The sequence below is a fragment of the Aethalodelphis obliquidens genome, unplaced genomic scaffold (genome assembly GCF_003676395.1).
Source record: "Aethalodelphis obliquidens isolate GAN/ISIS:26980383/991018 unplaced genomic scaffold, ASM367639v1 scaffold126, whole genome shotgun sequence".
NCBI lineage: Eukaryota > Metazoa > Chordata > Mammalia > Artiodactyla > Delphinidae > Aethalodelphis > Aethalodelphis obliquidens.
Window position 1 is genome coordinate 1,524,360 of NW_020838070.1, and position 26,216 is coordinate 1,550,575.

Here is a 26,216-nt window from a genome sequence, read left to right on the forward strand (position 1 = left end):
ATCTCCCGCGTGCTTGGTGTCTCATCTCTGCTTCTCACTCTACTGTCCTGGGAAAGCTCAACCAGCTTTATTAGCTTAACAACTTGCAACCATATCTCCAGGTTGAGAAATCCAGCTGCCCCTCTCCCCCCGCCCCAGGATGGCCTCGGTACACTGAAAAGATGCACACGCCGAGCTCATCTTCATTCTCCTCCCCATCTCAGCATCACCTCTGTTGCTCAAGCAGAAACCTAGAATCACCCTTGATTCCTTGTATCACCTGCCTCGGAGCCCTGGCGATCCAGCCTGCGGAAACCTTTCAGAATTACCAGTCCCCAGGTAACACCAGGGTGAGAGGAGCATGGGAACATCACCACAGGGAAGCCAACATTCAGATCTGAAACAGACATTCTACAGGACAACTGGTCTGGTATCTTTTACAAGTCCGTGTCAGGGCAGAAGGAAAGGAAGGGGGTTGTCAAGGGAGATTTAAGAGACAACCGAATGCAATGAACGCATAGGATTGGATCCTGGTTTGAACCGGCTGTGAGAGACTTGTCTCAGGATAATGGGGGAAATTTGACTATGGCTTGGATCTTAGAGGATATTAAAGCATTAATGTTAATTTTGTTAGATATAATAATGGTATCATGGTGATAGAGAAAAAGATCATTTTTGATCATTTTTAAGAGGTGCATGCTGAAGTTTTCAAGGGTGAAATATAACGAACTCTGGCATTTGTAACTTTCATAATTTTATTCTTGGCAAAAAAGATAGAACATGGAAAACGGTAACTGTTGAATCTAGCTAATAAGTATAATTATATTCACTTCAGTATTCTTTTTTCTTTTTTGTATGTTTGAAAAATTTCATAATAGAAAGAAAAAAAACCCTCAGACTTTTTTTTTTTTCTATTCTTCATCCTCAGTGTTACTACTTCACAAGGTATTCATTACTTCTTATCTGCAAACAGACCGGCCCTTCCAGCTCTCCCCTATTCCCAATCTGTCATAGACAAAGGAATTTCTCTCCCTTTAAGATACAGTTCTGGGGCCAGGGATTCTGAAATATAGCAGCTTAAACATGCCCTGCTTCTCTTCTTCTCCCAGCTGCTACCCTCTCCTGCCCAAACCAAGTGGGAGCTGGTGCAGGTGAGTGGGCAGGACCTGGCTGGCACAGGTGAGAGGTCCTGAGACAGAGGCTGGGACCCGGGAGACCCTGGTGTAGACTGCCCCTGCCACGGGACTTCACCTAGGATGAAGGCAGGGGGAGCCTTGTCCAGACCCCTTGCCCCCAGGAGCTGATGGGGAGCCAAGCAGGTGGGCTAAACACCCTCTGTCCTTAAGGCTGGGCCTGCCAAGGAGGCAGGGAGAATTCACACTGGCAGAGACCACCGCTGCTCTAGGGACCCCCCACCAAGCTCACCCCCAGCCCTGATGAGCAAAGACTCATAATAAACTCCACTCCTCTGATGGCCCAGGGGCTGGAGAGAGGTGGAACAAACAGAGCCACCAAACTGGCCACTGCTATCAGACCCCAGTACGACTGGGACGCAGGACACGCTAAAGACGCCATCACAAATCATGGCAGGAAGAAGAACTTGTCAGTAAAGGGGGATGGGACAACTGGAGGACCATCTGGAAAGAAAAGGTAATTAAAGGTGAGTCGACATCTCACTCTGTCCACTCAGACATACCCCCGAAGGATCAAAGATTCAGATGTTAAAAGTGAAGCCATAGGGCTTCCCTGGTGGCACAGTGGTTGAGAGTCTGCCTGCCGATGCAGGGGACGCGGGCTCGTGCCCGGGCTCGGGAGGATCCCACATGCCGCGGAGCGGCTGGGCCCGTGAGCCATGGCCGCTGAGCCTGCGCGTTTGGAGCCTGTGCTCCGCAACGGGAGAGGCCCCAGCAGTGAGAGGCCCGCGTACCGCAAAAAAAAAAAAAAAAAAAGTGAAGCCATAACAACAATACTCAGAGAGGAAAATACAAGCAAAATTCTCTTTTAAAAAAAAGCCTTTGTGGGATTTCCCTGGAGGTTCAGTGGTTAAGACTCCGCACTTCCAATGCAGGGGGCGCGGGTTCGATCCCTGTTGGGGAACTAAGATCCCACATGCCGCGTAGTGCAGCCAAAGGTGGGGGGGGGGGAAGCCTTAGTAACAAAGACTCTAAATATAAATGCCATAAAATAAGTGAGTTATACATTTGACTACATAAATGTATTTTAAGAAAACTTGTGTGCCCAAAAATTACCATTAGCAAAGTCAAAAGACAAACTTTGACAAGGGATTACAGCTCATGTAATAAGACAAAGGGTGATTTTCCCTACGGAAAGACCTCCTGGAAATCAACAAAGAAAAAGACCAATAATTCAACAGATAAATGAGCAAAGGATAGGAACAGGCCATTCACAGAGAAAGAGAAGCAAACAGTCCTCAAATATGTAAAAAGATGCTCATTCTCACTGGAAAGAGAAATGCAAATTCAAGCTACCTTAAGATAATACATTTTCCTGTCAGATTGGCAGAAACCAAAATTTTGATGACACTCAGTCCGTAAGGCCGTGGAGAAATAGTCGTGCTCATTTGCATTGGTGGGAGAGCAAATTGGTATAAGCCCCACCCACAGCAATTTGGCAACATCTAACGAATACCTACTGTTTACCCTACTGTTCAACCCAGCAACTGTACTTCTGGGATTTATCCTCGATTTACCGGTACAGGTGTAAAAGATGATTTATTATAGTGTTGTTTGTAATAGCAAAAGATAGGACACGATCCAAGTGTCCATCAACAGTGGACTGGTTAAATGAATTATGATACCTCCCTACAATGGGAAACCATGTAGCTATAAGGAAGGGTACTTTCTGTGTACAATCTCCAAGATACACTGTTAAATCAAAAAGGCAAAAAATAACAAGATATAGGACCCTGTGTCCTGCATACTATCTTTGTGTAAGAGGGACAGAAAACAGTCAAATATATATTGATACCAGTTTGTGTTTGTATAAAGAAACTCTGGAAGAATAGAAAAAGAATTAATAAGAGTGGTGACTTTTGAGCCAATGGAGAACAGGGCATGGAAGCAATGGTGTGAGAATTATTGCTATATACTTTTTTTTTTTTTTTTGCCGTACGCGGGCCTCTCACTGCTGTGGCCTCTCCTGTTGCAGAGCACAGGCTCCGGACGCGCAGGCTCAGCGGCCATGACTCACGGGCCCAACCGCTCCACGGCATGTGGGATCTTCCCAGACCGGGGCACGAACCCGTGTCCCCTGCATCGGCAGGCAGACTCTCAACCACTGCACCACCAGGGAAGCCCTGCTATATACTTTTTAATATTGCTTTGATTTTTTTTAACCCATGTAAGTATACTACCTGGTTTACGAAAACAAAAACAAAAAACACCTTGAGGCTATTCGAAAGATAGAGGGCTGGAAAATATAATTACAACATGAACAAAAAATAAAAACTCTTAAGGAGATTCAAGTAAGGCACAAAAGAAGGAAGAAAAGGACTATTTTAGAACTTAAAATATATTGTTGTACTACTAATTGAAGGAGAAGAGAGTCACTCTTGAGATTCAAATGTGTGGCCTGGGAGACCAAGCAGAAAAATACCTCAAACCTCAGAGCAAAAGCACATAGAGATGGAAGTAAAGAGGGAAAAGATAAGAAACTGGTGGGATCCAGCCAGGAGCGCTAACATGCAAAGGAAAGAAAAAGTAAAAGAAACAATAATCATGTAACAAAAAGATTTCCCTAAGCTGGAAAAAGACCCAAGTCTACAGACTGACAGTGCTCTGAGAGCTCCAGATGGGCTGCTGAGAAAGAGTCCTCATCACACACATCCTCTACAACACACTGGATTAGGAACCCCAGGGAAAAGCAGAAGCCACTAATGGCGAGCGAAGTGCAGCAGGACAACAGATTAACAGGGAGAGAAAAAGGGAATCGAGAGCAGCCTGACTGAAGGGGAAAAGAAAACCACAAGGTAAACCAATAAATGTAAACTAAACCATTAGTGGGACTTCCCTGATGGTCCAGTGGTTAAGACTCCACGCTCCCAATGCAGGGGGTCCGGGTTTGATCCCGGGTCAGGGAACTAGATCCTGCATGCCGCAACAACTAAAGACACCACGCGGCAACGAAGATCCCCGCGTGCCGCAACTAAGACCTGGCGCAGCCAAATAAATAAATAAGTAACAAAATAAAATAAACCATTAGTAATAAAATCAAGGACAGTGTATCAATTATTAAATGAAATGTGAACAGATTGAATTATCCCATTAAGAGACAGCTTGGGTTTTAAAAAAACAGTGATATGATATGTACAAGAAATACACTTAAAAAAATGATAATGGTTGAAAATAAAAGGATACTGAGAGACCAGCAAGTGCAAAAAATAAAATAAAATGAAATAAAAAGGAAGCATGGCCATATTAATAACAGAAAGGTGGAATTTCAGGTTTAAGCACTAAGCAGGATAAAAAGGGACATGGCAGAATGATAGAAAGGCACGATTTGTGAAGATGGGACGGTCAAAACCTGTATGCTCCCAATAGCATTATAGTTAAACAGAAAAAGCAAAAACTATTAAAAGTACAAGAAGAGGGCTTCCCTGGTGGTGAAGTGGTTAGGAATCCGCCTGCCAATGCAGGGGACACGGGTTTGAGCCCTGGTCCGGGAAGATCCCACATGCCGCGGAGCAACTCAGCCCGTGCGCCACAACTACTGAGCCTGCGCTCTAGAGCCCGCGAGCCACAACTACTGAGCCCGCGAGCCTAGAGCCCGTGCTCCGCAACAAGAGAAGCCACCGCAATGAGAAACCTGCGCACCGCAGCGAAGAGTAGCCCCCGCTCACCGCAACTAGAGAAAGCCCGCGCGCAGCAACGAAGACCCAACACAGCCAAAAATAAATAAGTTTTTTTAAAAAAGTACAAGAATAAATTTACAGAGAGAATTTGAGTGGGAGATTTAATAAACCTCTATCAGAATCAGAACAAAAGACAAAAAAAGAAGCGTACAAAGGAAATGTATCTGAATAATATAATCAATAAACTTGATTTGATACATATGGACCCTTACATCCCTTAAACAGAAAATATATACAGTTTTTGTAGGTCTATGGAGAACTTTGAAAACTTAAAAAGGAATACTTTCCCGGTAAAATATGAAAAGGACAAAATTAACTAGAGAACCAGTGGGAAAATTGAAAAGACTAATTACCACTGATGAGAAGAAGAAAAAAAAATCTGTCACTGCAAAAGCACCAGGTCCAGAAGGTTCTGCAGGAGGCTGAACTGTAGAAACCGTTAGGATTCACCTCTGACATCCCCTCCCTGGACAGGAGGATTGTAGATTTCCCTTTCGCCTGAGAGATCCCGGGAGGGGGGCTTCTCGGACGTGCCCCCCACAGCACCGTGCAGTGACATTCGCCACAAAATACTGTAACTGTCATTTACTTGTCAATCTCTCCCCCTGGACAGTAAGCTACCTGAGGGCAGGGACCACCTCTGATTTTTCATTGTCTCCCAGAGCCTGGTAACATCACCTGCCATTTACTGAATCAAGGAACGTGGAAGTGAAAAAGTACAGCATAATCGTCAGCACACTGGGATGCCTGTAAAACTCCCCAACATGTAAGCCTAGGAAAGCAGAATGGATGGAGAGAAACCCAAATCCTAAATCATTAGATTGAAGTTCCCCCTCCCACCCCTTTATCCAAATATTTGCAATGGGGTTAAATTATTTTTATAGGGAAACAGGCATTTACAAGTTCAGACAAGGCGAGGAACACTCCAGTGTATAATGAGGAGTGAAGACGGCTGGCAGGGTCTGGAGGCAGGCCTCTTCTGGACTTCCTCTCTCCGGCCCAAGTGGGCCCAGCCTCCAGAATAGACATGAAGCCTAGACATGGAGTCCTGGCCTACTCACCTTCATGCTCACGATGGACCTGCAGGCAGGGCAAGGAGAGGATGCAGGGCGGCACCATGGAGCCCAGAGCCTGGGCTGGACAAAGGGTCCTGCAGGCTTCATCTTGCCTAGGCAGTAGCTCTGGAAATCCCCTCAACACCACAATCCTTCCTCAATTTGGAAACAGTGTCCGAATTTTAGCAAGCACCCCTTCGCGGGACCCAGCGCTGGGAGCCCCATTTCCCTCAACACCAACCAACATCAACTGTCCCTTTGCTGATCCACTTAGATCCAGCTCCAAAGCTCCCCAACACTCTGCCGTGGAACCTTGACCACGTTCTGATCATCAGCTACCTCCGGCCATGACCATGGGCTCTCCCATGCCCAGGACCTGGCACTGACTGGCCATCGGGGCTGGCATTCAGTACCAACTGCCCGACCCCTCCCACTGTTGGACCGACAGCTCCAGGAAGGGCAGAGAAAATAGATACAGAGTGAGGCCAGCTGCCGGAGCCCAGGAAGGAAGTGGGGAGGCAGGTGGGCTTGCCGCAGGGTTGTCTCAGGAGGCCTGGGGGCTGAAGGGAACCGGGTGAAATGAGGCCCAGGCTGGGGGAGCGGGGGAATCACCGAGTGACAACAGTCTGCAGGGTGGGAGGTTGCTCCTTTCTGCCTTGGGGGCAGTGGGCAGGGGGGACTCTCAGTGGGCAGGAATGTGGGGTGAGGATGGAAGGGAGCTCCCCAAGAACCTGCTCTTTCACAAACCAGGTCATAGGTTGGGCAGTGGGGCTCCCGGGCCAGCCTGGGGCTGCAGGTGAGTCATGGGGAGGGTAAGTTCAGGCCAGGTGTCAAGAAAGCAGCTGGGCCACCCCAGGGCAGCTGCCCTTGCTGGCTGGGGGTGGGCTGAGGTGTTGGAAGGAGGGCGTATGGACAAGGGGACTCATTAGGTCCTTCGCTTGGCCTCAGCTCCCCTGTTCTTACCAGCCCCCCGTTTTAGAAGGCCCCCTGGCTGGTCCCAAAGGGGGATCCAGGTGGGTCAGCCCAAGGCCAGTTCCCTTATCTCCATCACAGCTGCCTGGGGCTGCCCCTGGAGTCTGTCCCAGGGAGTGCGTGCCAGGGCTGGGATCCAGAGAGGAGAGTGGGGCACCTGGCAGCAGGGGTCACCGGGTGGGTTCTAGGGTACAGGGAAAGGCCGGGAGGGGAGTCGGGGAAAACCGCTGTGGCGCGCCCCTCCTCCCCCCAGGGTCCCAACTCCTTGGGAGGCGAAAGGTCACTCACGGTTCCTGGCAGAGGAGGAGGGAGCAATGAGGGCCCTGGGGTTCCTTCCAGTCCAGAACCCGCTCAGGTGCGGTGCCTCCTGGGCTGTTTGCATAAGCAGCTGCAGAGGCCAGGGCTGTAACGCCTTCCTCCCTGGGGCCAATGCCCCGGCAGCAGGGGCGGGCTCCAGTCCAGGTGGCCGGCCTGGGCCTTCCCACCTCTGAGTCAGCTTGGGGCAGCGATGGTGACCACACCCTGAAATCCCAGAGTCAGGACAGCCCATCGCCCAGGGGCGACCCCGCAGCAGCCACCGGGGAGGAGTCTCAGAGGCCCCTTCCTCACCGGGCCTCCCTGGGCCCTCAGGGCGCCTCCCGGCGGGTGTGCATGGCTGGCGGGGATACAGTCCTCCAGCTCACCTCCCGCCCGCCTCAGAAGGGTGTGCTTCTGCCCCCTCCTGGGGCATCTTATTCTCAAGGGGAGCGTTTGGAATCCCTGCCTCTTCCGTGCCCCCATGCCCACGGCTGGGCACATACGGAGCACACAGAAAAGTGAACACTTGGGAATCCCCTGGCGGTCCAGGGGTTAGGACTCGGCGCTTCCACTGCCGGGGGCCCGGGTTCAATCCCTGGTCAGGGAACTAAGATCCCGCGAGCCGCGCGGTGCCGCCAAAAAATACCCAAAAGTGAACCCTTGCTTGCCTTGGGCTTGTACTGTCCTTGCTGAGAACAGAGTGGCCAAGCCCGAAAGCCGCCTGGCTGAGACTGAGCCTGGTAAGGGTGGGGTTTGGGGTCTGGAGGCCTGCAGCTGATCTGGAAGCAGCCACCCCCTGGCCGTGTGGCCTTTGGCCAGTCACTAAAGCTCTTTGAACCTCTGTTTGCACTCGGGACAAATGTGGGGGGGTACCCATGCCTGCTCCCGGGCTGCTGGGAGGATGAGTGTTTGAGAGCCCACAGGGCCGTTAGCCCCTTTGGGACAGGGACCGTCATGTCTTACCATGCTTTGTGGCCCGGTGGCCAGCACACGCTAGACGCTCACTGTGTGCTTCCCTAGCCAAGTGAGTGGTTAATGACGAGGCTATGAAATGCCCCACGTGGTACAGGCTCCTCTCCTGTGGCGGGGACAGTCCCTGCCTCTGCCAATTGTCCTGCCCTCCTCGCCACCATCTCCCCCTGTCCAATGGCCCATCAAGTGGACACTGTTCCTACCCCGCCAATGACCCCATGTCACCTCCATGCACACATCCTTGCTCCTCCTCAGAGGAAGTAGGTCCCTTCCCCTCTGCTCTGGGTCCCTCCCTCCCTCCTTTCTCCTGGGATCTCATCCCTTCAACGACCTCCTCACCATCTTCAGCCTGCCCCTCTTCCTGCCCCTTCACTGAGACTCGGGGGAGTCTCCACCCTAGATCTGCACCCGCATCTGACCACACGGGTCCCCCTCCCTGCTAAGCTTCTGAGAGTTGTCTACATGCTACCTGTGTCCTCACCTTCATTTCTCTGGCCCTTTGCTCTCTGCCTTCAGCAACCCCTTGACCCCTTGATCAGCTTCTGATAAGGTGGCCGCTGACCTTCTGGTGGCCACTACCGATAAATGTTCGATGACCTTCATCTAACTTCCCTTTTCTCTGGACACTTCCCCTAGGCTTCTGGGTCAGCACTCTCCTGCTTTTCCTCTTTGTTCCCTGACTGTTCTTTCCCCTTATGATCCTCTCTCCTCCCTCTGTCAGTCACCCAAATGCAATAGCCCCAAGGCTGTTCAGGTGCTCCTATCCCCAAGTCCACATTCTCTCCATACCCATGGCTCCTCCATCACAGGCTGAAGGTCTCCTCCTGGACGGCAGCCCCAGCTATCCGACTGCCTACTGGACCAGGCAGGGCCAAAGTGGGCACCGCGTCTTTCCTCCACCCCTTCCTCCCCAGTTATCCCAGCTGTGAACAGCACCACTGTCTGCCCCAGAGTGCAGACTGGGAGACTGGAACTCCTCCTGATTTCCCACCCACCCCCCCGACCCATCAGCCACCAGGTCCCACCAAGTCTACCTCCCAAATCTCCCATTATCACTGCATGCCTGGGAGACCATGAAGGTCCTCGTCATTCTCCAAGGCCCAGCCACAGGGGTTTTTCCTCAATCCCCCTCCCTTCTCTGCTGAAAGCCTTCCAACAGCTGCAGGATAAAGTCCAAATTCCTGGCGAGAGCCCATGAGCCCCGGCTCGTCAAGACACCATCCACTCCCGACCCCAAGCCCCCATTCCTGAGCCCCAGCTGTAAGGCCCCAAAGGTGCCGCATCTTCCCGCACCTCCACCTCTGCCCATGCACCCCGAGTGTAGCTCCGTTACAGGTGGCCTGTGGCAGGCACTGAAGTCCCCTCCTCCCAATCTCCCATCCCAGACAGTGAACCCCTCAGAGCTGGATCTGTGCCTCAGTCACCTTTAGATCCAAAGGCCCACCTGGTGCTTGGCAGGTGTTCAGTCAATTCACATGTAGTGAATGGAGGGGAAAGGTAGGACCTGCTTCTCCTGCATCCTCCAAGGAGAAAACAGGCAGGCTCACCTTTCAGGAAACTACTTCTCTAAATGCTATCTTGAACAACTGAGAGCAGGGTGGGATTTCCTTCCCAGGAGGGAACCACCTGCCCACCCCTGGAGTTTGTCAGGGATGGGGTGTCAAGGGAAGCGCACAGCTGACACTCGAATAAAGCACAGTCACAGGGAGTGTGGTATTATACCCATTACACAGGGGAGGAAACAGGACCAGAGATGCTAAGTGACTTGTTGAGGTCACACAGTGAATTAGGGCCAGAAGTGGAACTGGGCAGAGCCTCTCTGCCAAAACCCAGGTGTCTGGGAGACACCCCAGTTCCTCCCTGTACAAGCGCTACCCCCATCATCACCTGTGTCCACATACTCCTAATACACCACTGCAGCTGCCGCAGCTTGAGAAAGAAGGGGCAGTGACCCTGGCTCCTGGGGTGATTTCTCTTCTCAGGAGGTGCCAGGATGCGGGGAGTGGGGTGGGGTGGTGGTGTCTCCTCTCCCTCTTTTTCCCATCTTGGTCCTGGGCTCATGAGTGGAGCCCCTTGGGCAGACCTGCAGAGCCCCGGTTCATGGTAAGGGGGCTGGCTCTCCTCGTCCCTCTTCAACACATTCCGCAAGGCTCTGGGCCAGGCCCTATGCCAGGTGCTGGGGTTCAGAGAGAAAGGCCAGTCCCCCACCTCAAGGATCGAGGAGTGCACCTCCAAGGGCCAGACAGATTCCCACCATCACAAGGACAGAGAATGTGGAAAGGCCCCGGAGCGTGCCGCCGAGAGCCTGCTCAGTAAACGGAGGGGCGCCGGGGAAGGGGAATCCAGCCATGTATTCCAGAGGAGCTGTCTGGTGGGTTAGCAGAGGCGCTTGGCTGAAGGACTCGCCCCATCCCTGCTCCGCCCCCGCAACTCTCCCAGCTCCGGGTCTGGGTCCCGATTTCCTTCCCCACCCACCGCATGCTGTTCTCCGCTCTGGCCACCAGGGGGCGGGTTGGTCCTTGCAGAAACCTTAGCAAAGGTGGCGTGCACCCGGAGGAAAAGACACCCAGTGGGACCTCAGCCGGTCTTGGCTGACCGCCTACTACGTGCCAAGCACTTCCACGCTTCACCTCGTTTAAGGCTCTCAACGCCTCGAATCCTTTGGTATTGTTCTGCATGTACACAAGAGGGCATCGTGGCCGGGGGAATGAAGCGGCTTGTCAGGAGCTGGCAGGTGACCCAGCAGAGTCAAATTCGAGTCTCTGCCTCAAATCCTGAACACTGCACCATAACGAGACCGGGCGGAGGGAAGACCCAGGAACTCACAGATGGGGACGGTGCCTCTTTCTTCCCAGACTCAGTCCCTGAACGTGGCAGGCATCAATATTTATTGTAATCATATTGGGTCCAAAGAAGGAAACCAGAGACACAAGCTTCAGGGGTCATCCATCCCCTACCCCCTTGATCTAAACACGAACTGAGACCCCGAGAGAGGAAGTGGATTGCCCATAATTACACAGCTGTCAGATGTGGCACATGTCAGAGGGGGCCTGTGCCCTCCACGCCCCCACCTCTCCCTGAAAAGTCCCTAAACTTGAAGAAGTCCAGGCCGCCGAAGTATTCTGAGGATGTAAGAGTTTTAAAAAGGTGCTCTTGGGCTTCCCTGGTGGCGCAGTGGTTGAGAGTCCGCCTGCCGATGCAGGGGACACGGGTTCGTGCCCCGGTCCGGGAGGATCCCACATGCTGCGGAGCGGCTGGGCCCGTGAGCCATGGCCGCTGAGCCTGCGCGTCCGGAGCCTGTGCTCCGCAACGGGAGAGGCCACAGCAGTGAGAGGCCCGCGTACAAAAAAAACAAAAAAAAAAACCAAAAAAACAAAACAAAACAAAAAAAGGTGCTCTTATTTTAAATGATATTTAAATAAAAATTTAAATAAAAATAAAAATATTTTTTTTATTTTTTAAATAAAAATTAAAAAAAAAATTCCCAAATTTACATAACCGAATTCTGAGGCAAAAAGAACATCCTCGCGATAACTGGACTTCTTTCTGAAACAAAACCATCAAAATTACAAAAAAAAAAAAAAAGGAACTAAAATGTTGGAACCAGTCAAAAAAGGAAGCAGACCCCTGACTTTCACATCCATTATCTCCTCCGACGCCCAAGCTCCTGTGAGAAAGGCGAGGCAGGTAGAGCCGGCGGCGGCAGGTCCACAGTCCCCTATTTCATTCTGGATACGTTTCGGAATGGTTCGGATTTTAGAAGGATAACCGGCGCACACACCTGCCACAGGTGACATAACTCGCCCTGCAAGGCTTGGGCAGCAGCCTGTAATCGGGTTTATTTGCACTTCTGCAGCAAAACTTGAATATTCACACTAAATGGGATAAATTAAGGCCGTCCACGGCCGCACATGGTTCAAGTCAAAGTTTGCCATCAGCTGAGTTACAAAAACCCTTTGGGCTCCAGGGAGCTTTGACATTTGGGAATTGCAGCTAAGAGATCGTTAGTAAGCCTGTACCCCTCTCGTTTCGTAGTTGAGTAAAGAGGCTCGGCGTGAGCGGTCCAAAGCCGGCGGACACTGCTGCTCCGTGGAGCCCGATGCAAGACTGAGCGGGTCTCCTAGCGCCGCCACTCGCGGCGCGCGTAACTCCCTCCCGTCTGCCCGCTCCCGGCTCCCCATGGCGTACCTGCTCCGGGTGCTGCTCCAGCGGCTGGCCGCGCACGTCCTGGATGGCCTCGTAGACGTTTTCGGAGTTGCTGCCCGCCAGAGGCCGCGGGCACAACCAAGAGCCCGCCAAGCTGCAGGCCTTGAGGCTGCCCCCGCTCCCGAGGAGACCGGCAGGGGGCGCGGCGGTGCGGGCCAGGTCGTCCAAAGACTGCGCGGGCCGCACAGGTGCCATGGGCCTCGTGTACAGGCAGGCGGGCAGGCAGGGCGCCAGGCTTCGGCGCTGGCTTGCTGCGCCGCGCCGAGCTAGGCCGCACATGGAGCCCGCGCGGCCCCGGGGCTCGGCGGGCGCGCCGTCGAGACCGGCGGGCGCCGACGCTCTCACGAAACGGTAGTCATAGGAGAGCGGTTCGGGGTCTGCGGGACCCGGAAGGCGCGCGGGCGGCTGCGGGGCGGGGGCAGGGTGGCCGAGGGCAGGCAGCTCGCGCACGTACTGCGCCGGCAGGTAGAAGGGGCGGCCGCCGGGCTCGCTGCGCACATGCCACCAGTGCTCAGTGCTGCGGCGCAGCAGGCGGTAGCGCTCGTTGGGCTGGATGGCAACGCGGCGCCCGTCCTTGCCCGTGTACTCGAAGGGATGCTCCACCAGCACGTACACGTCCCCCTCGACGTCCGCCGCCATCGTGGCCGCGGCGTGTCCCTGTGGGCAACGAGGAGGAGGGGCGCGGAGGTCAGGGCCGCCGAGCCGGGAAGCGCACCGCACTAGGGAGACGGAAAACTTGGGTTCGAGTACCGAAGCTACAATCGTTTGTGTACGTTCAGGCCTCAGTTTTCCTATCTCTAAAACGGGGGACTTGGATAAAATAATCTCTAAGGTTCTCATTCTTACACTCAGTGATGGAATTAAGACAGCCCTTTCATTCTCTTGGTTGATAGTAAAATTCTATCCCTTGGTGGGGAGATTGTGGGTAATACTGGTCCAGCTTTACAGCCAGGGAAGCTTTGGCTCAAAGAGATGGGGGTGATTGCCCGCGATAAAGTCGACACCACGTTTGCCTAAAAGTTGACTGGGCCTCAGTTTCCGCGTCTGTGAAGTGGGAAGAATAGCCCATTCCATTACCCCTGTCCCACCCCTCCCCGACGCTTCCAGCCCTCAGGGAATCGCGTCCTTGGCACCCCGCTCCCCAGGCTTGTGCGCCCAAGGCCCGCGGGAACAGGGTTGGGGCGCGGGCTCCAGGAGCGGCCCCCGCTTTGCTCTAGTCTGGGAGTGTCCCTGCCCCGCTTAGTCCAAGGGCCTTGGCGTAAGGGGCCGCGACTGCCAAGGCCGGGGGAACCGGTTCTCTCGGTTGCTCTTTCCTTCCCCGGCGGCTTTGCCACAGACGTGAACCCGGAGTCCGGCCAGCCCAGGCCGACCGGCACCGCCCCCTGCTCTCTGGCTCCCATCTCCACCTCCCGAGAGAGGCTCGGCCTTGCGGCCTGCCCCCCTGCCCTGTGATCTCTACTTTGCCCCATGAGAATGGCCCCTAGGGAATGCACTTTGGGACAGTGACTACCCGTGCGGTGTAACCAGGGACCTCCAAAGCTCTCCTGGAGTGATCACCACAACACGACCCCCTCCACGCCAGCTCAGTCTGGCCCTTGGTATGTTGGGGGAGGGAGTCAGAGCCCAGTTGTAAGCCTGCCTGTGTGGCTGGTCCCTCCAAACCTTTACATCGACCACACCTACTGACCCACAAAGGTGACCTGGGACCAGCAGCTGGGAGCTCGGCCTCTTGCTGAGGCTGAGGGATCCAAGGCACAAGGTCTGGTCTGGTGTAGCGCTCCTTCTCCTTCTCAAGCTTTCCCCGATGGGGAAGGGGTGTAAACTGAGTCATTAAGCACACTGGGCCCTGGAGGCGGGGTCCTTGAGCTGACGGGAGCTAAGCCACCAAACCCTAGGGGGGGACACCACTTCTCACCACCTTCCCCTGGACCCCCGCGCTCACTCACGTCGGCAGGGCTGACCTCAAGGAGCCCATGGGCTGGCTGGGCGGAGCCGGCGGATGTATGCAGGTTAGGCCCCTGCCATCTCCTTGGGCGGGGCTTCAAAGAGCTAGGCTGGAGAGACCTCGGGAAGGAGGAGCTGGCGAGGAGAGCAAAGAAGGAGAGGGCTGCCTTCAGTTCCCAAAGCGGCTGTGTCTGGGAGGGGCGAGGAGGAGCCTAAAGAAATCTGCCTGGGCCGGTGGGGACTTTGGGGGCGGGGCCCGGGGCAGGAGAAGGCCAGAGGGAGGGGCAGGGGCAGGGAGGGCTGCGACCGAAGGGGCGCTGGAGGGTCGCAAGCGGATCCAAGGGAGGGTAGGGTCCCGACCCTGCCCCGCTCCACCCCTACGCGCGACATTCGTTGTCCGCGAGCCTCTGCGTCCCGCGGGCGCGCTGCTTAGGGGCTGTTCGACCCGGGCTTGCAGTCTTGCCGGGGCGTTCCCAATCCGAGCAAGGCCATTTGCATCCTGAACTGTGCGGATTGCAGGCACTACCCGCTCCCGTCCCATCTACGTCCTCCCCAGGCTCTTTCCGAACGCAACTCGGCCGGGCCTGGCAAAACTTGGAGCGGCGTTCCCACCGCAGGGACGCTCCCCGGAACGCAGGGTCACTGGCTGGGTGGGGAGGGGACCCAACCCTCGGCTCCTTCCCCGACCCTGGGGGAGCTAAGAGAACGGAAGGGATGGGGGAGCTGGGAGGATCCCTGGAGCGCGAGGACGGACCCATCACCAGGAGGTGCACTGCGTCCACTGCCCGGGAGACAGACAAGAGCCACAGCGGCGCCAACGCCTGGGTCGAAGCTGGGGGCCTGGGCCTGCGCCCCTCCTGCCCCGGGACGGAGGGCAGCCCTTCGCCTCCCACCTCCTCCCGGGGGAGGGGAAGATCCGTCCCGCGCGGCCCTCCTTCCGAGCCCGCGCAGCTCAGGCTCCAGCGCAGTGCGAAGGGGCTGGCTCGCGATGCTCCCGGGTGAGGACCCGCCACCTGCGGTCCCCTTCCCCGGCCCAGATCAGCACCCCCGCCCAGTCCGGCCCTACCCTGGCACCTTGGGGTGTCCGACCGCTGGCCTCGCCTCCACTTGTCCTGGCAGCCGCGCGGGGGCTCGGCGTCCGGCGCTCCCTCCTCCACCGCCCTGCTCCCACGCTGCCCTGTTTCCTGTTCAACAATATAGCGAGGGAGGCACCGGCGGAGAGCACCCGGCAGAACTTCCTCCCGGACTGGGGTTGCGGCTCCGAGAGACAATCCCCGGTGTCCTGGCTTCCTGTCCCCTCTGGGACGGGCCAGCGCCCGAGGAGCAGAGGCGCCACCCCTTCCCCTGCACCTCCCGGGATCCTGGGCCACACCTGGCGGTCTCCCGGAGGTGGAGACAGCAGAACCAGGATGGTGGGATGAGAGGGGAGGAGGCCTTCTCACCAACTGCTGGCCAGCTTTCCCTCCACTGCTCTACCCCACCCCTTTCCCCCACTGCCCTGCCTTGATCCTTGTGGGGGAGGAGGGCCTCCTCCAATCTGTCCGTAGGATAAGCTCAGAGCGGGCTCCTGGGGCTTGAACTCAAGATGCTCACCTTATCTCTGCAGCTCAGTTTTCTTTCCTATAAACTGGGGATTATAACACCTACTTCATAGGATTGTTGTGAAGATTAAATGAGATGCACTAAGCAGATGTATTGTTATGATCACGTTCTAAGAACACACATTAGATTAGTTATTACCACTAACTTTATTATGAGGTGAGCTGTCCTCCTCTTTGGGGTTGAATTGAGGTCTCCAATCCCCACTCCCCCCATCCTCCTTTAGGCAGGAGGGGGAAGGGAGACACAAGTGTTCTCAGAAACACCTTGCTAAGGATGGAGGACTGAGTCCAAAGGCAGCACACAGGTCATGTGCTCCTGGCCCTCCTCTGGGCCCGCCTCCTCTAGCCCTCGCACCAGGTCCCTCAGGTTTCCTCGGAGCCCACCACTGCCTGCCCTTGACGGAAGCTGGGGCTCGTGCAGTGGGCGGAGAGTGAGTGGTCCCTCGAAGGCCGAGAGGCATCTTCAAGGACAGGAAACTGCAGACCTGAATCTTTCAGTCCCATTTTCCTGCAACCTGATTTCCCTGGGAATTACTCTGTTTCCTTCTTCTGTCTTTACAGTGGGCAGTGGCGGGCTTCCCACTGCAGGCGCCCCCCACCCCCACCCCTGGGACTTCTTCTGGAACGTCAGAGGAAAGTTGGCAGCCAAGTAAAGGCCACATTGAGCCCTAAAACCATGAGCCCTGAATCGGGCCCTGCTCACAAACCTTTCCTTCCTGAGCCCCTTCTCTTGCCTTGGATAACCCTGTGGAAAATGGTTTCACATGTTCCAGTGTCAGGAGACTGTGCTTTGACATTTAAGGAACAGGAAAGAAGCCATCACGGTGGGATTTCAGGCATCAGCTTCATTAGTTATAGGAGTGTACGTAAGTAAAGCTCCCCAAAGGCCCTGAAATCCTATCCCACGGTGGGGGAGGGGGGCTGACTCCAGGGAGAGGCAAGGGTCGGGGGTAGACTGAAGAATTACTTCCCCTCTTCTCCATGCCCACTCCTGGCACACAAGCCCCCTGCTTGCAAATGTTTACCAATAACCACCCTCCTCCTGCCCTCCGTTGCCTACGGTTTGACTGACAAGAGAGCAGAGGCGGCTATCAGATGGTAACTGAGGGCCTGTGGTCTCCCCCAGTCAGTGGCAGCATTAAGATTCAGAAACCAGGGACTTCCCTGGCGGTCCAGTGGTTAATACTCTGCGCTTCCACTGCAGGGGACCTGGGTTTGATCCCTGGCCTGGGGAACTAAGATCCTGCATGCCAGGTGGCACGGCCTAAATAAACAAACAAATAAATAAAATGACCGAATTACATATTAAAAAAAAAGATTCAGAAACCAGACCACAGGTTAGAAAGATCAGGTCTTTACTGCAAAATCATTCAAAAATCACACGCAGCAGTTCCTTCGGTACATTGCAAAGCACTTCTCAGGGCCAAGGCCCCTCACTAGAAACAGTTTATTGCATAAAATGAAATTTTAAAAATAGTGTGGGCACTACCGAGGTTCACATCAGCTTCCCATTGGAGGTGAGGGTGTTAAAAGTCAACTCATCTGAAAGCATCAGCAGCTTTTTGGTATGGGGGAGGGTCAGCTCTAATGCTACTGATCTCAGGGAGGGCGGGGAGCGGGGCGTGCCAGGCCCCGCCAGACCAAAGTGAGCTCCCCCAGGGCCTCCTGCTGCCTCTTAGGGACCTTCCGGAATACAGGATATACTCACAGGCCCGAGGAAACAGGGCTGGGCTCAGGCGGCGCTGCCCACCCCAGGCCCACTCAGCGATCTGGACCAATTACGGCTCTGATCAGGCTGTGTCTGTGGTGGAGCATTAATGCTGGCTATGCGGGGTGGGGATGGGGGTAAGGATCCACTTTCTTTGGTGCGCTGGGCACAGGTGTGCACCATCTTCCGTGATGGGGACAGAGCAGCTGTGTGACAGCCCCCTCCCCCATCCGCCTGCCACCTCCTCGATTCTATTGCACAATTTATCCAGCTCCCCAGGGCCGGGCAGGTGACTCAGCAGTCAGATCAGCCCAAGGGAGAGGTGGGAGTAGGTTCGTATCTTGACAGCGAAGGCGGATCTCCACCCGAGGCCCCCAATCCGAGCTGAGTGCAGACAGGATGGCCGGAAGACCCCAGGGCTGAGGATCCAGGAGAGGTGGGGGGAGGCAACAGAGAAATCATGCCCAGATTTCACCCCCCAACCCCAAGGGTCTAAATATCACTTTGAAAACAATTCCAGGCTCCACCCCAAGACCCCTTCAAAAGGCAGTCGTGCTCCAGTGAAATTTTCCAGTCTCTCGGCAGTGCCCCTCCTGGGCCGGTCCAGCACTCTGTGCACTCTCATGGCTTTGTAAACTGAGGCTGAGCATCCTTCCACGGGGGTGGCTTCTCCTGCGTGTCCCTGCGCATCTCAGCAGCAGGGCTGACACTCTTCGTGGAAGGACGAGGGTTCTGAGGGTTCCACAGTGGGGACCCAGCCTACCTCTGTCCTGGTGGGGGTCAGTCAGGCGGGGATGCATTCCTGCGTCTGCAGCGGTCCCCGGCCCGTCTGGCTGCTTGTCGGTGGTAGGAGTGAGGAGGGTAGGGGGCTGAGGGATGGGCTAGATGACGACCCTTCCCTGGACCGAGGAAGGCTCAAAGTGCTGACAGTGCTGGTTCCGAGTCACTCCCCTCCTCCTGCGGGACCAATATCCCAGGCTATAGGAGAGCCAGGGGCTCTGACACGGAGGAAGTGAAGGGCTTTTCAGGTGAGGAGGGGGCGGGGAGCAGAGAGGAGAGGGCGAGGAAACACATGGTCCTCAGGACTGAGCCTGCCTGGCCCCCCGGGGGTTTGGCACGTTGTACAGGAGCTGTCGGCAGCGAGCGCTCGGTAAGGGGGAAGGAAAGGCACCCGCCAGCTGGCAGGCTCTGTCCTAGGGGGCCTGTCCACCCAGCCGTCACCCGCCTACAGGCCTGGCCTGAGCGGTTCCTGCACATTTGCTCAGGGTGAGAGTGGCTGGATTTCTTGCGTGACTTGTGGAGGGTCAAGAATAAAAAAATATTTTCTGTTGAAATATGAAGGGAAAAAACCCACCTTAAAAAAACTAGGCCTTTTAATCAGGAATGTGGAATTGAAAATGCTTCCCAAGTCTTATTTCCACAGTGTTTGAACAGCCCTAATGGAGATGGTGCGTCAGTGAGGCGATCCAGGCCAATTAGTGCAAAGCCCCCTCTCCTCCCGCATCCTCGGACAGGGGCATTTGCTGGTGTCCTGGCCGCCAGATGGGTGGGGGGCAGGAGGTGTCATCAAGAGCTCCCAAGGCTCCCTCTCATAGGCTCATGCTCTGGTCACATCTGAGAGTCTTCCTGACAAGGGAGACATCTGTGACACCTTGAAAGTGTGACCCAGGCTGATGGCCAACCCAGCTGGGATGGCTGAGCCCCGGGTCCCGGGTGGGGACAGGAAATGGGGTTAGGCGAGAGTGCTCTGTTGCTGGTACTTGAGCCGGCGGGCACAGCGGGGGCAGCCCTTCTTCATCACGGCCTGACAGCTCTGATGGAAGACGGTCTTGCATTCGCCACACCTGGGAGAGAGCAGCAAGCACTGCTGGGACCGACGGGCCTCCCGGGGCTCGAGGCTGGTCAGTGCTCCTGACGGGGGCCTGCCACCCACGGCACACGGCGCTGCCCCTCCGTTCCGGGACAAAAGGTTCTTGCCACAGTGCTTACTAAGCCCCGCAATGCACACTGATACTCTCTATTCTATTTCCCTTTTATAAATACTGCTGAGACTCACAAAACGATTTCTTGCCTATGTTTCAAACACTCTGCAGTTTAAAAAACTCAGCCCCACGTCTGTTCAGAGGTCAAATGCGGGTCCGGGGACACCTACTGAAAATGAATGAATGCTCCCACCCGTTCAGCTTTCCACTCCCACATGGACTGGAATGGAGGTTTGGTGGATGAATTTTTCCATTTAGAGGCTTCTGATAATGAGCAATAACTGGGGACAAGAACAATTGTTATGGGGGCAGAGGCAGTGGCAGGTACCACCCACCAGGTGCCCGCTTTATGCCCGGCCTGTGCCAACACTCCAGGCCAGAAACTCATCCAGTTCCTCCTCCACCTGCTCACAGAGGACGAAACTGAGGTCCTCCCACCGCAACTCAAAGAGGCAGCAGCCACCTCTTCTCCAGAAACATGGATGGCTCGGTGGAGGCAGGGAGTCCTGTGAGGGCTTGTCTTGTCCCCCTCCCTGGGTACCGGGCCTGCCGCCCGGGGACTCCGTGGGGCCGGGTGGGAATGGGGGTGGGGCGGGGTGGCTGGCTGAGGGTCCGCATACCTGACTGTGGTGTCAAACTCAAAGGGGAAGATGATGTCGTGGTGGTGGCAGATCTGGCAGATGAAGCCGCGCTGGGTGCACAGGTCGCAGTGGTACACGTGCTGGGAGGCAAACTCGATCAGGGACTTGAGGAATCCTTCATACAGCCCGTCCGCGATCTGTGGAGGGCAAGCGTGGGCCACCAGGCCTTTTAAGCAGCTGTGCTGAGCCTGAGGCTGCCTGCAAGACGTGATCTGCTGCTGCTCCTGGCACCCTGCCTGAAGAACTCCTACCCCAAGAGGAGTTTCCTTCCACTTGGGCAAGAAAACCTCCCGGAATCAGGCCGAGCACGTGCAGCCCTTGCGCGCGGAGGAATCCACTGTACCCTCCCTTGAGGAAAGGCACGTCCCAAACCCTCACCCCTCCCTCTGCCCTCCCTGCCGGGGAGGAGTCCAGACGCAGGGAAGGGGCTGAGCCCTGTGAGCCTGGGCTTTGCTGCAGTGCCTGCTGGTCCCAGGGGCGCTGGGGGCTCAGCCACTGCCCAGGAAGCGTGGATAGCGGGACACCCGTTCCGAGCTACCAAAGAGCTGAAGACGGCTGTCTTGCCTCAGTAAACTGCAGGCACTCTCCCCGCACCCCATCATCTCCCTTTCTGATTTCTCCAGGAATAAGGTCCCTCTAGAGAGGTCTAGGGGGTGGCATTCTCACCTGCTGGAGGTCTGCGACACTGTACTTGTGAGGAGACTCCAAGAGATAATTCCTGTGGTTGAGTCTTCAAAGAAAACACAAGAGATTCCTTAGAAGGAAGCCGGGCCAACCTGGGTTTGGTTTCATTCCCTCAGCGCTGCTGACCAGGCATAAACAGCTCCCGCCTGGGCGGAGCAGTCAGCCGCCTGGGCTTGGGACCTGGGCTTCCAGGTGAAAAGCTGTTGGGACCTTGGGTAAGTTACTTAACCTCTCTGAACCTTAGGTTTCCTCACCTGAGAAAGAGCGCTGTTCTGAGGATGAAATAATTTATTTAAAGCATCCGGTACAGTGCCTCGTACATAGTAAACAAGGAATAATCGTTAACCACAGTTGATAACACTGCACTGCATAATTGAAATTTGCTAAGAGTAGAACTCAAATGTTCTCTGTCTCTGTCTCTCTCTCAGACACACACACACACACACACACACCATGTATATATATATAAAAATATATAAAATATGTGAGGATGATGGATATGCTAATTAACCAGATGGGACGAATCCTTTCACAATGTAATCATATGTCAAATCATCACAACATACACTTTAAATGTCTTACAATTTTGTCAAGTATACTCAATAAAGCCGCAAAAATTTTAATTTGAAGATATAAAAAAATAAACATCTATTTAAAAACTAATAATGATGAGGATGATGAGGAAAGCTAACGCTTGGTACCGGGAACGGGACTAAGCTTTATATATATTAACTCACTTAATTTTCACAAGACTCCTGTGAGGTTGACACTATTATAACCCCCATTTTGCAAGAGGAAATGGAGGCCCAGAGAGGTTAAATAACTTGCCTGTGGTCACACAGCTAGTAAGTGGCGGAGCTGGAGTCTGAACAAATGCAGGAGTCTGGCTCCAGAGCCTGCATCCTTTCCACTCAGTGAATGCCTGTAGGTGTTAACTGTTGTCATTATTGCCACTATTACATACCAGGGACAGGGCTGGGGACAGAAATGCACAGGACGTGGCCTCTGCCTTCCTGTAGCCCCTGGTCTAGTGGAGGGACAGACATTTAAGCATCTGGTTTCAGTGCCATGGGAGAGGAGCTGAGACACGTCCTGAGTGCAGCAGATCCCATTTCAGAGATGGGGGAGGGCGGGGGGTGGGGGAGGCAGAGGACGAGAGCTCAGCTGCCAACCCAGCTCTAGTTTCCACCTCACCAATGGCACAGATCCCAAGGGTCACATCCTGAGAGATGGAGAGGAAACACCTGCAGAAATTCGCCTGGTACAAAAACTTGTCTAGCCTTGCTGTGTGTCTGTGTCGGTACTGGGGTTGGGGGGAGAATTCTCCCAGTCTGAGGAAGCGTGGGAACCTGCCCCAGGATGCTCTGGACACCTGGAGGCGGGAAGGTGCCAGGCCCTGCGGCATCTGGAGTGGGTGCTTGCCTTTGCCCACCCCGTGGCCTCAGCTGTGGTCCAGGGGGGACCCCACCCGGGGCCGAGATGGCAAGTTCCACCAGGCAGGCAGGCAGGCCAGGCTGTGCTGCGTGGGGTGAGGATGCGGCCACTCAGCTCAACGTGCTGGTCTCCCCAGTAAACTTCCAGCTTTCTGGGAACAGGACGCTGCCGTTTATCACCAGGAAAATGCAGGCGGTGCGGGGTGCACAGGCTGCTGCTGCGCCGGCAGGAAGGGTGGGGATGATTTGGATGGAGAGTCCCCTGCCCACAGTCGTGGAAGCCCAGGGGGCCAGCCAGGCCCAGGGCCTTCCCTACGAGCCACCTATCCTGGGTCTGTCATACCCTCAAGTGAGGCCGTACAACTGTTGGGGGAGATGAGGTCAGGGAGGAGACCCTTTGCCAGGGCAGCCCCTTGAGAGAAAGGGGATCCCACATCCAAAACCTGCCTGTTTCTCCTCAGCCCTTCCCGTCCTCTCACCCTTCACTCTGGCTGACTCAGTCCAGGCCTCCTCACCTCCTGGGCCAATTCCTACACCAGCACCCACGCTCCACTGCTGCTAAACTGGTCTTTCCTAAACTCCTGACTGAACGTGACCATCCCTTGCTCAAAACCCCTCAACAGCTCCCCAAGGCCAGCAGCATAAAATCCAGACGCCTTTGCTGTGGCACAGGGGACCTTCGAGGTCTGGCCCCTGACCCACCACCTGGCTGCCCTGAGTCCCCCGAAGGCCCTGGCGAGCCGTGCTCCTGTCCCGCCTCCATGCCGTGGGTTCCCTTAGCCAGGAAAGCGGGCCCTCCCTTCTGCTTTCTTCTCTGCTTCTTTTGCTGAACCCCAGTTCACTACACACGTGATGCCGTTTGTGTGGTGGCAACTCTGTTCTCCTGTGTGAGGACCAAGAGGGGTCTGGAGCATCTAACAGAACTGATGGTGGCCAGACTAGAGAAGGGGGATCCCAACTTTCTGCTTGACTCTCTTTCATACTATTTGAATACTATCTTTGTAAAGAAGAAAAAGAAAAGCACTTTTTCTTTTTAAAAGAACAAAAGAAATGAACTTCACAAACCCTCAACTGATGCCACCTCCTCCGGGAGCTCCCCTGGCCCTTCCTTCCTTCTTCATGGCACACGCCGCCCTGACCCAGGGCCATTTGTCCACCTGTCCCTGTCCCACCCCAGACACTGATCCCCTCATGTGGCCCTCACCACAACTCTGGGAAGCCACGTCAACACAGGGATCACTGGCCCATTTTACAGACAAGAAAGCTGGAGCTCAGAGAAGTGAAGCAACTTCCCTGAGTCACACAGTGGATCTGGGGCCAGGCGGAGGCTGCGCCTGGACTCTTTCCCCCGCCCCACGCTGCTTCTGAAATGGGACTTCCACAGGCCTGGCCCTGGGCACCGTGTGCAGCGCTGCCGCCCAAGGATGGGAACAGCAGGGCCACAGAGAAAGAGGCAGGACTGTCCCCAGTGCCCAGGCAGGGCAGCCCGGACAGGCCAGTAAGGCTGCTGACCAAACAATCTCAGCACGGCAGGGATGGGTGAATGAGGCCGGCACCCAGGACCCACCCTACGGGCACCTGGTCTTCTCAGTCTGCAGAGAACCCTGGACCGGGGAGGGTGACAGGGTCCCACTTGACCTGGACAGAGGGGCAGGAGGGCAGACTCTGGAGCCCTGGCTCCTGGAATCTCAGGAAGGATGGGAGTGAGTAGGGACCCAGGCACTCAGCTGATTATGGAGACAGAAAGAGCCTTCCCAGAAGCAGGCTTTCAGGTCCCTCACGGTGGCCCCCAAAGGGCTTTCTGTCCTTCTGGGCCCTGTGGAGGAGACCAGGGCTCAGCCGGCTGCTCTGGGAGCCTGGGAGGGGCCAGCCTCTGCTCTCTGCCTAGGAGAGGGGCTCCCCGCAGCAGTCTCTCCCTGCGCCGCCCCGACGGGCACCAGGACTGAGCAGGGAGCCCGTCAGACAGGCGGTCTCTGGGCCAGCGCTGTCGGGAGGGGTGGCTGCAGGGGGAAAGTGGAGGGACTTGTGAGCCGCTCCAAGACCTCAGAAACCCAGCGGCGAAGCCCAACTGGGCAGCCGGCAGCAGCTCATCGCCTGAGCTCTGCCCTCCTAGGGCCCCACAGAAGGTGTCACCCCTCAGCCCCGACTGAGCACTGAATGTCCCCTTCAGGCCCTGGGTACCAAGAAGCTTCTTGAAGGGCATCTTAAGGGTCCCACACAACCCTGTCCTCTTGCGAGGATTTGGGGACGGATGCTGCCACAGCAGCAAAGCCAAGCCGCATGGGGTGAACGGCTGGCGGCAACCAGAGGAGCCAGGGCGACACAGCCCTTCTCACCTCTCCAGCCTCCTCTCACCACATCCCTACTTCCCTCCTCGCCCCCCAAAAGTTCTGCCTTCCACGCATGGGGCCTTCATTCACAGCCTGAGCACACCACTCCTTCTATCTGGAACAGTCTTTCCTGCGTCTCCTCGCTTTCCCACTCGTTTGGCAGGTCTCACCTTGGATGTCAGTTCCTCCAGGGAGCCTTCCCCACTCCGCCCTCCTCCAGTCTGGGTTAGATCCCCCGCCCCTCCAGTAGGACTTCCAGGGCGTCCGACTCCCTCCTCCAGCCCTCACTCAGAAGTAAGGTGCTGCCTTACTCACCTGCCATGCAGGACCCAGGTCCACCTTGCTCAGCACTGGGGCCCATGCCCCAAGCCCAGTGATGGACCCTGAGCACGTTCTCAGTAAATATTTGTCAAACGAATGAATGAACAAATACAAGCACAAATAAAAGCCACTCCTAAATGCAAAGGGAAAGCGTTCTCCACCCAGCCCCGGCATTTCTTCCGAGAAGCTGCTTTTGCACTGACCCCGTGTGTATGTGTATTTGTGTGTGTGTGTGTGTGCGTGCGTGTGTGCGTGCGTGTGTATGTGCATTTGTGTGTGTGCATGTGTGCGTGCGTGCGTGTGCGTATTTGTGTGCGTGCATATGTGCATTTGTGTGTGTGCGTGTGTATGTGCATGTGTGCGCGCGCGTATTTGTGTGTGTGCGTGCGTGTGCGCATCCATGCACGCCCAGGGTGCTCACCTCTTGCTCAACTCCTTCAGGGCTCCGCTTCGGCACAGGCCCAGGTAATCCCCCAGGAGCTTCAGCTGCTCCCGGCTCCTACCGATGAGGTGCATCCGCTCTACGTGCTCGTACAGAGACGCGTTCACCAGCTGCAGGTTGATGAGGGGCTGGGCCCGGATCCGCGTCAGGAACTTCAGGGCCTGCCTGCAGACCTGGGGACACCACCAGGCAGCGAGGGTGAGATAGGAGGGCCATCTGGTGAGCACCTGAGGGCCAGGCACTGTGTTACCTACTCACTCGCTCACGCCTCCCACCACCTGCCGAGGGAAGTGGTACCATCTTCATTTTACGGATGAGGAAACTGAGGTTCAGAGAGAGGAAGTGACTTGGCCAAGGTCCACAGCTCGCACAAGTCATGATGTGAACCCAGTTTATCTGACTTCCAAACCCACTCTTCCCCCTTGACACCAGCTGCTGCCCCTCCTGACGGTGCTGGGACGGAGGAGGGGCTGCTCCGGTCAACACGCCTCTCCTCCTGGGCCTCACAGATCCTTCCCACTATTTCCTGTCGTCCCTGCCCCCACCTTCCTGCCGAAAGGAAACAGGCACTACCCCGGGCCGACTCAGGAACCAGGTGACGGGTGTGAGTCAGGCTCCAACCACAGTAAGCTACGGATCAGACACAGCTTAACTAGAGGTTTCCTGAGCTCCCTCCACCCCTGCCAGCAGCACCAACCAGGGCCCCCCAAGGCTCCATGTGGATTTGAGTGATCAATCTGGGCCTCTCCCACGTGATAGGACTTTGAAGGTTCTACCCT

The 26,216-nt window shown here is 55.5% G+C and overlaps 2 protein-coding genes across 14 annotated transcripts in view; both read right to left on the reverse strand.

Annotated features, from left to right (window-relative positions):
- The window catches only part of ARHGAP27 (Rho GTPase activating protein 27), a 31,066-nt gene extending 15,335 nt beyond the window's left edge, over positions 1–15,731 (reverse strand). The window contains exons 1-3 of one of the 6 annotated variants that reach the window (XM_027098859.1): positions 15,362–15,698; positions 14,313–14,430; positions 12,334–13,008 (exon numbers count right to left, since the gene is read on the reverse strand). In XM_027098859.1, coding sequence (XP_026954660.1) covers positions 12,334–12,990 — 657 coding nt within the window. In that variant the 5' untranslated portion in view covers positions 12,991–13,008; positions 14,313–14,430; positions 15,362–15,698. Of the gene's footprint in view, positions 1–12,333; positions 13,071–14,297; positions 14,431–15,361 lie in introns of all 6 variants that reach the window. The other 5 variants (XM_027098858.1, XM_027098857.1, XM_027098856.1 and 2 more) reach the window with 5 other exon arrangements.
- Positions 15,732–17,228: 1,497 nt separating this feature from the next.
- The window catches only part of PLEKHM1 (pleckstrin homology and RUN domain containing M1), a 50,875-nt gene continuing 41,887 nt past the window's right edge, over positions 17,229–26,216 (reverse strand). For 4 of the 8 annotated variants that reach the window (XM_027098855.1, XM_027098850.1, XM_027098853.1 and 1 more), the window contains 5 exons: positions 25,417–25,664; positions 20,894–20,957; positions 20,207–20,364; positions 19,757–19,867; positions 17,229–19,448 (listed from right to left, as the gene is read on the reverse strand). In XM_027098855.1, the coding sequence (XP_026954656.1) occupies positions 19,337–19,448; positions 19,757–19,867; positions 20,207–20,364; positions 20,894–20,957; positions 25,417–25,664 (693 nt within the window). In that variant the 3' untranslated portion in view covers positions 17,229–19,336. Of the gene's footprint in view, positions 19,449–19,756; positions 19,868–20,206; positions 20,365–20,893; positions 24,161–25,416; positions 25,665–26,216 lie in introns of those variants that run through there. The other 4 variants (XM_027098848.1, XM_027098852.1, XM_027098849.1 and 1 more) reach the window with 4 other exon arrangements.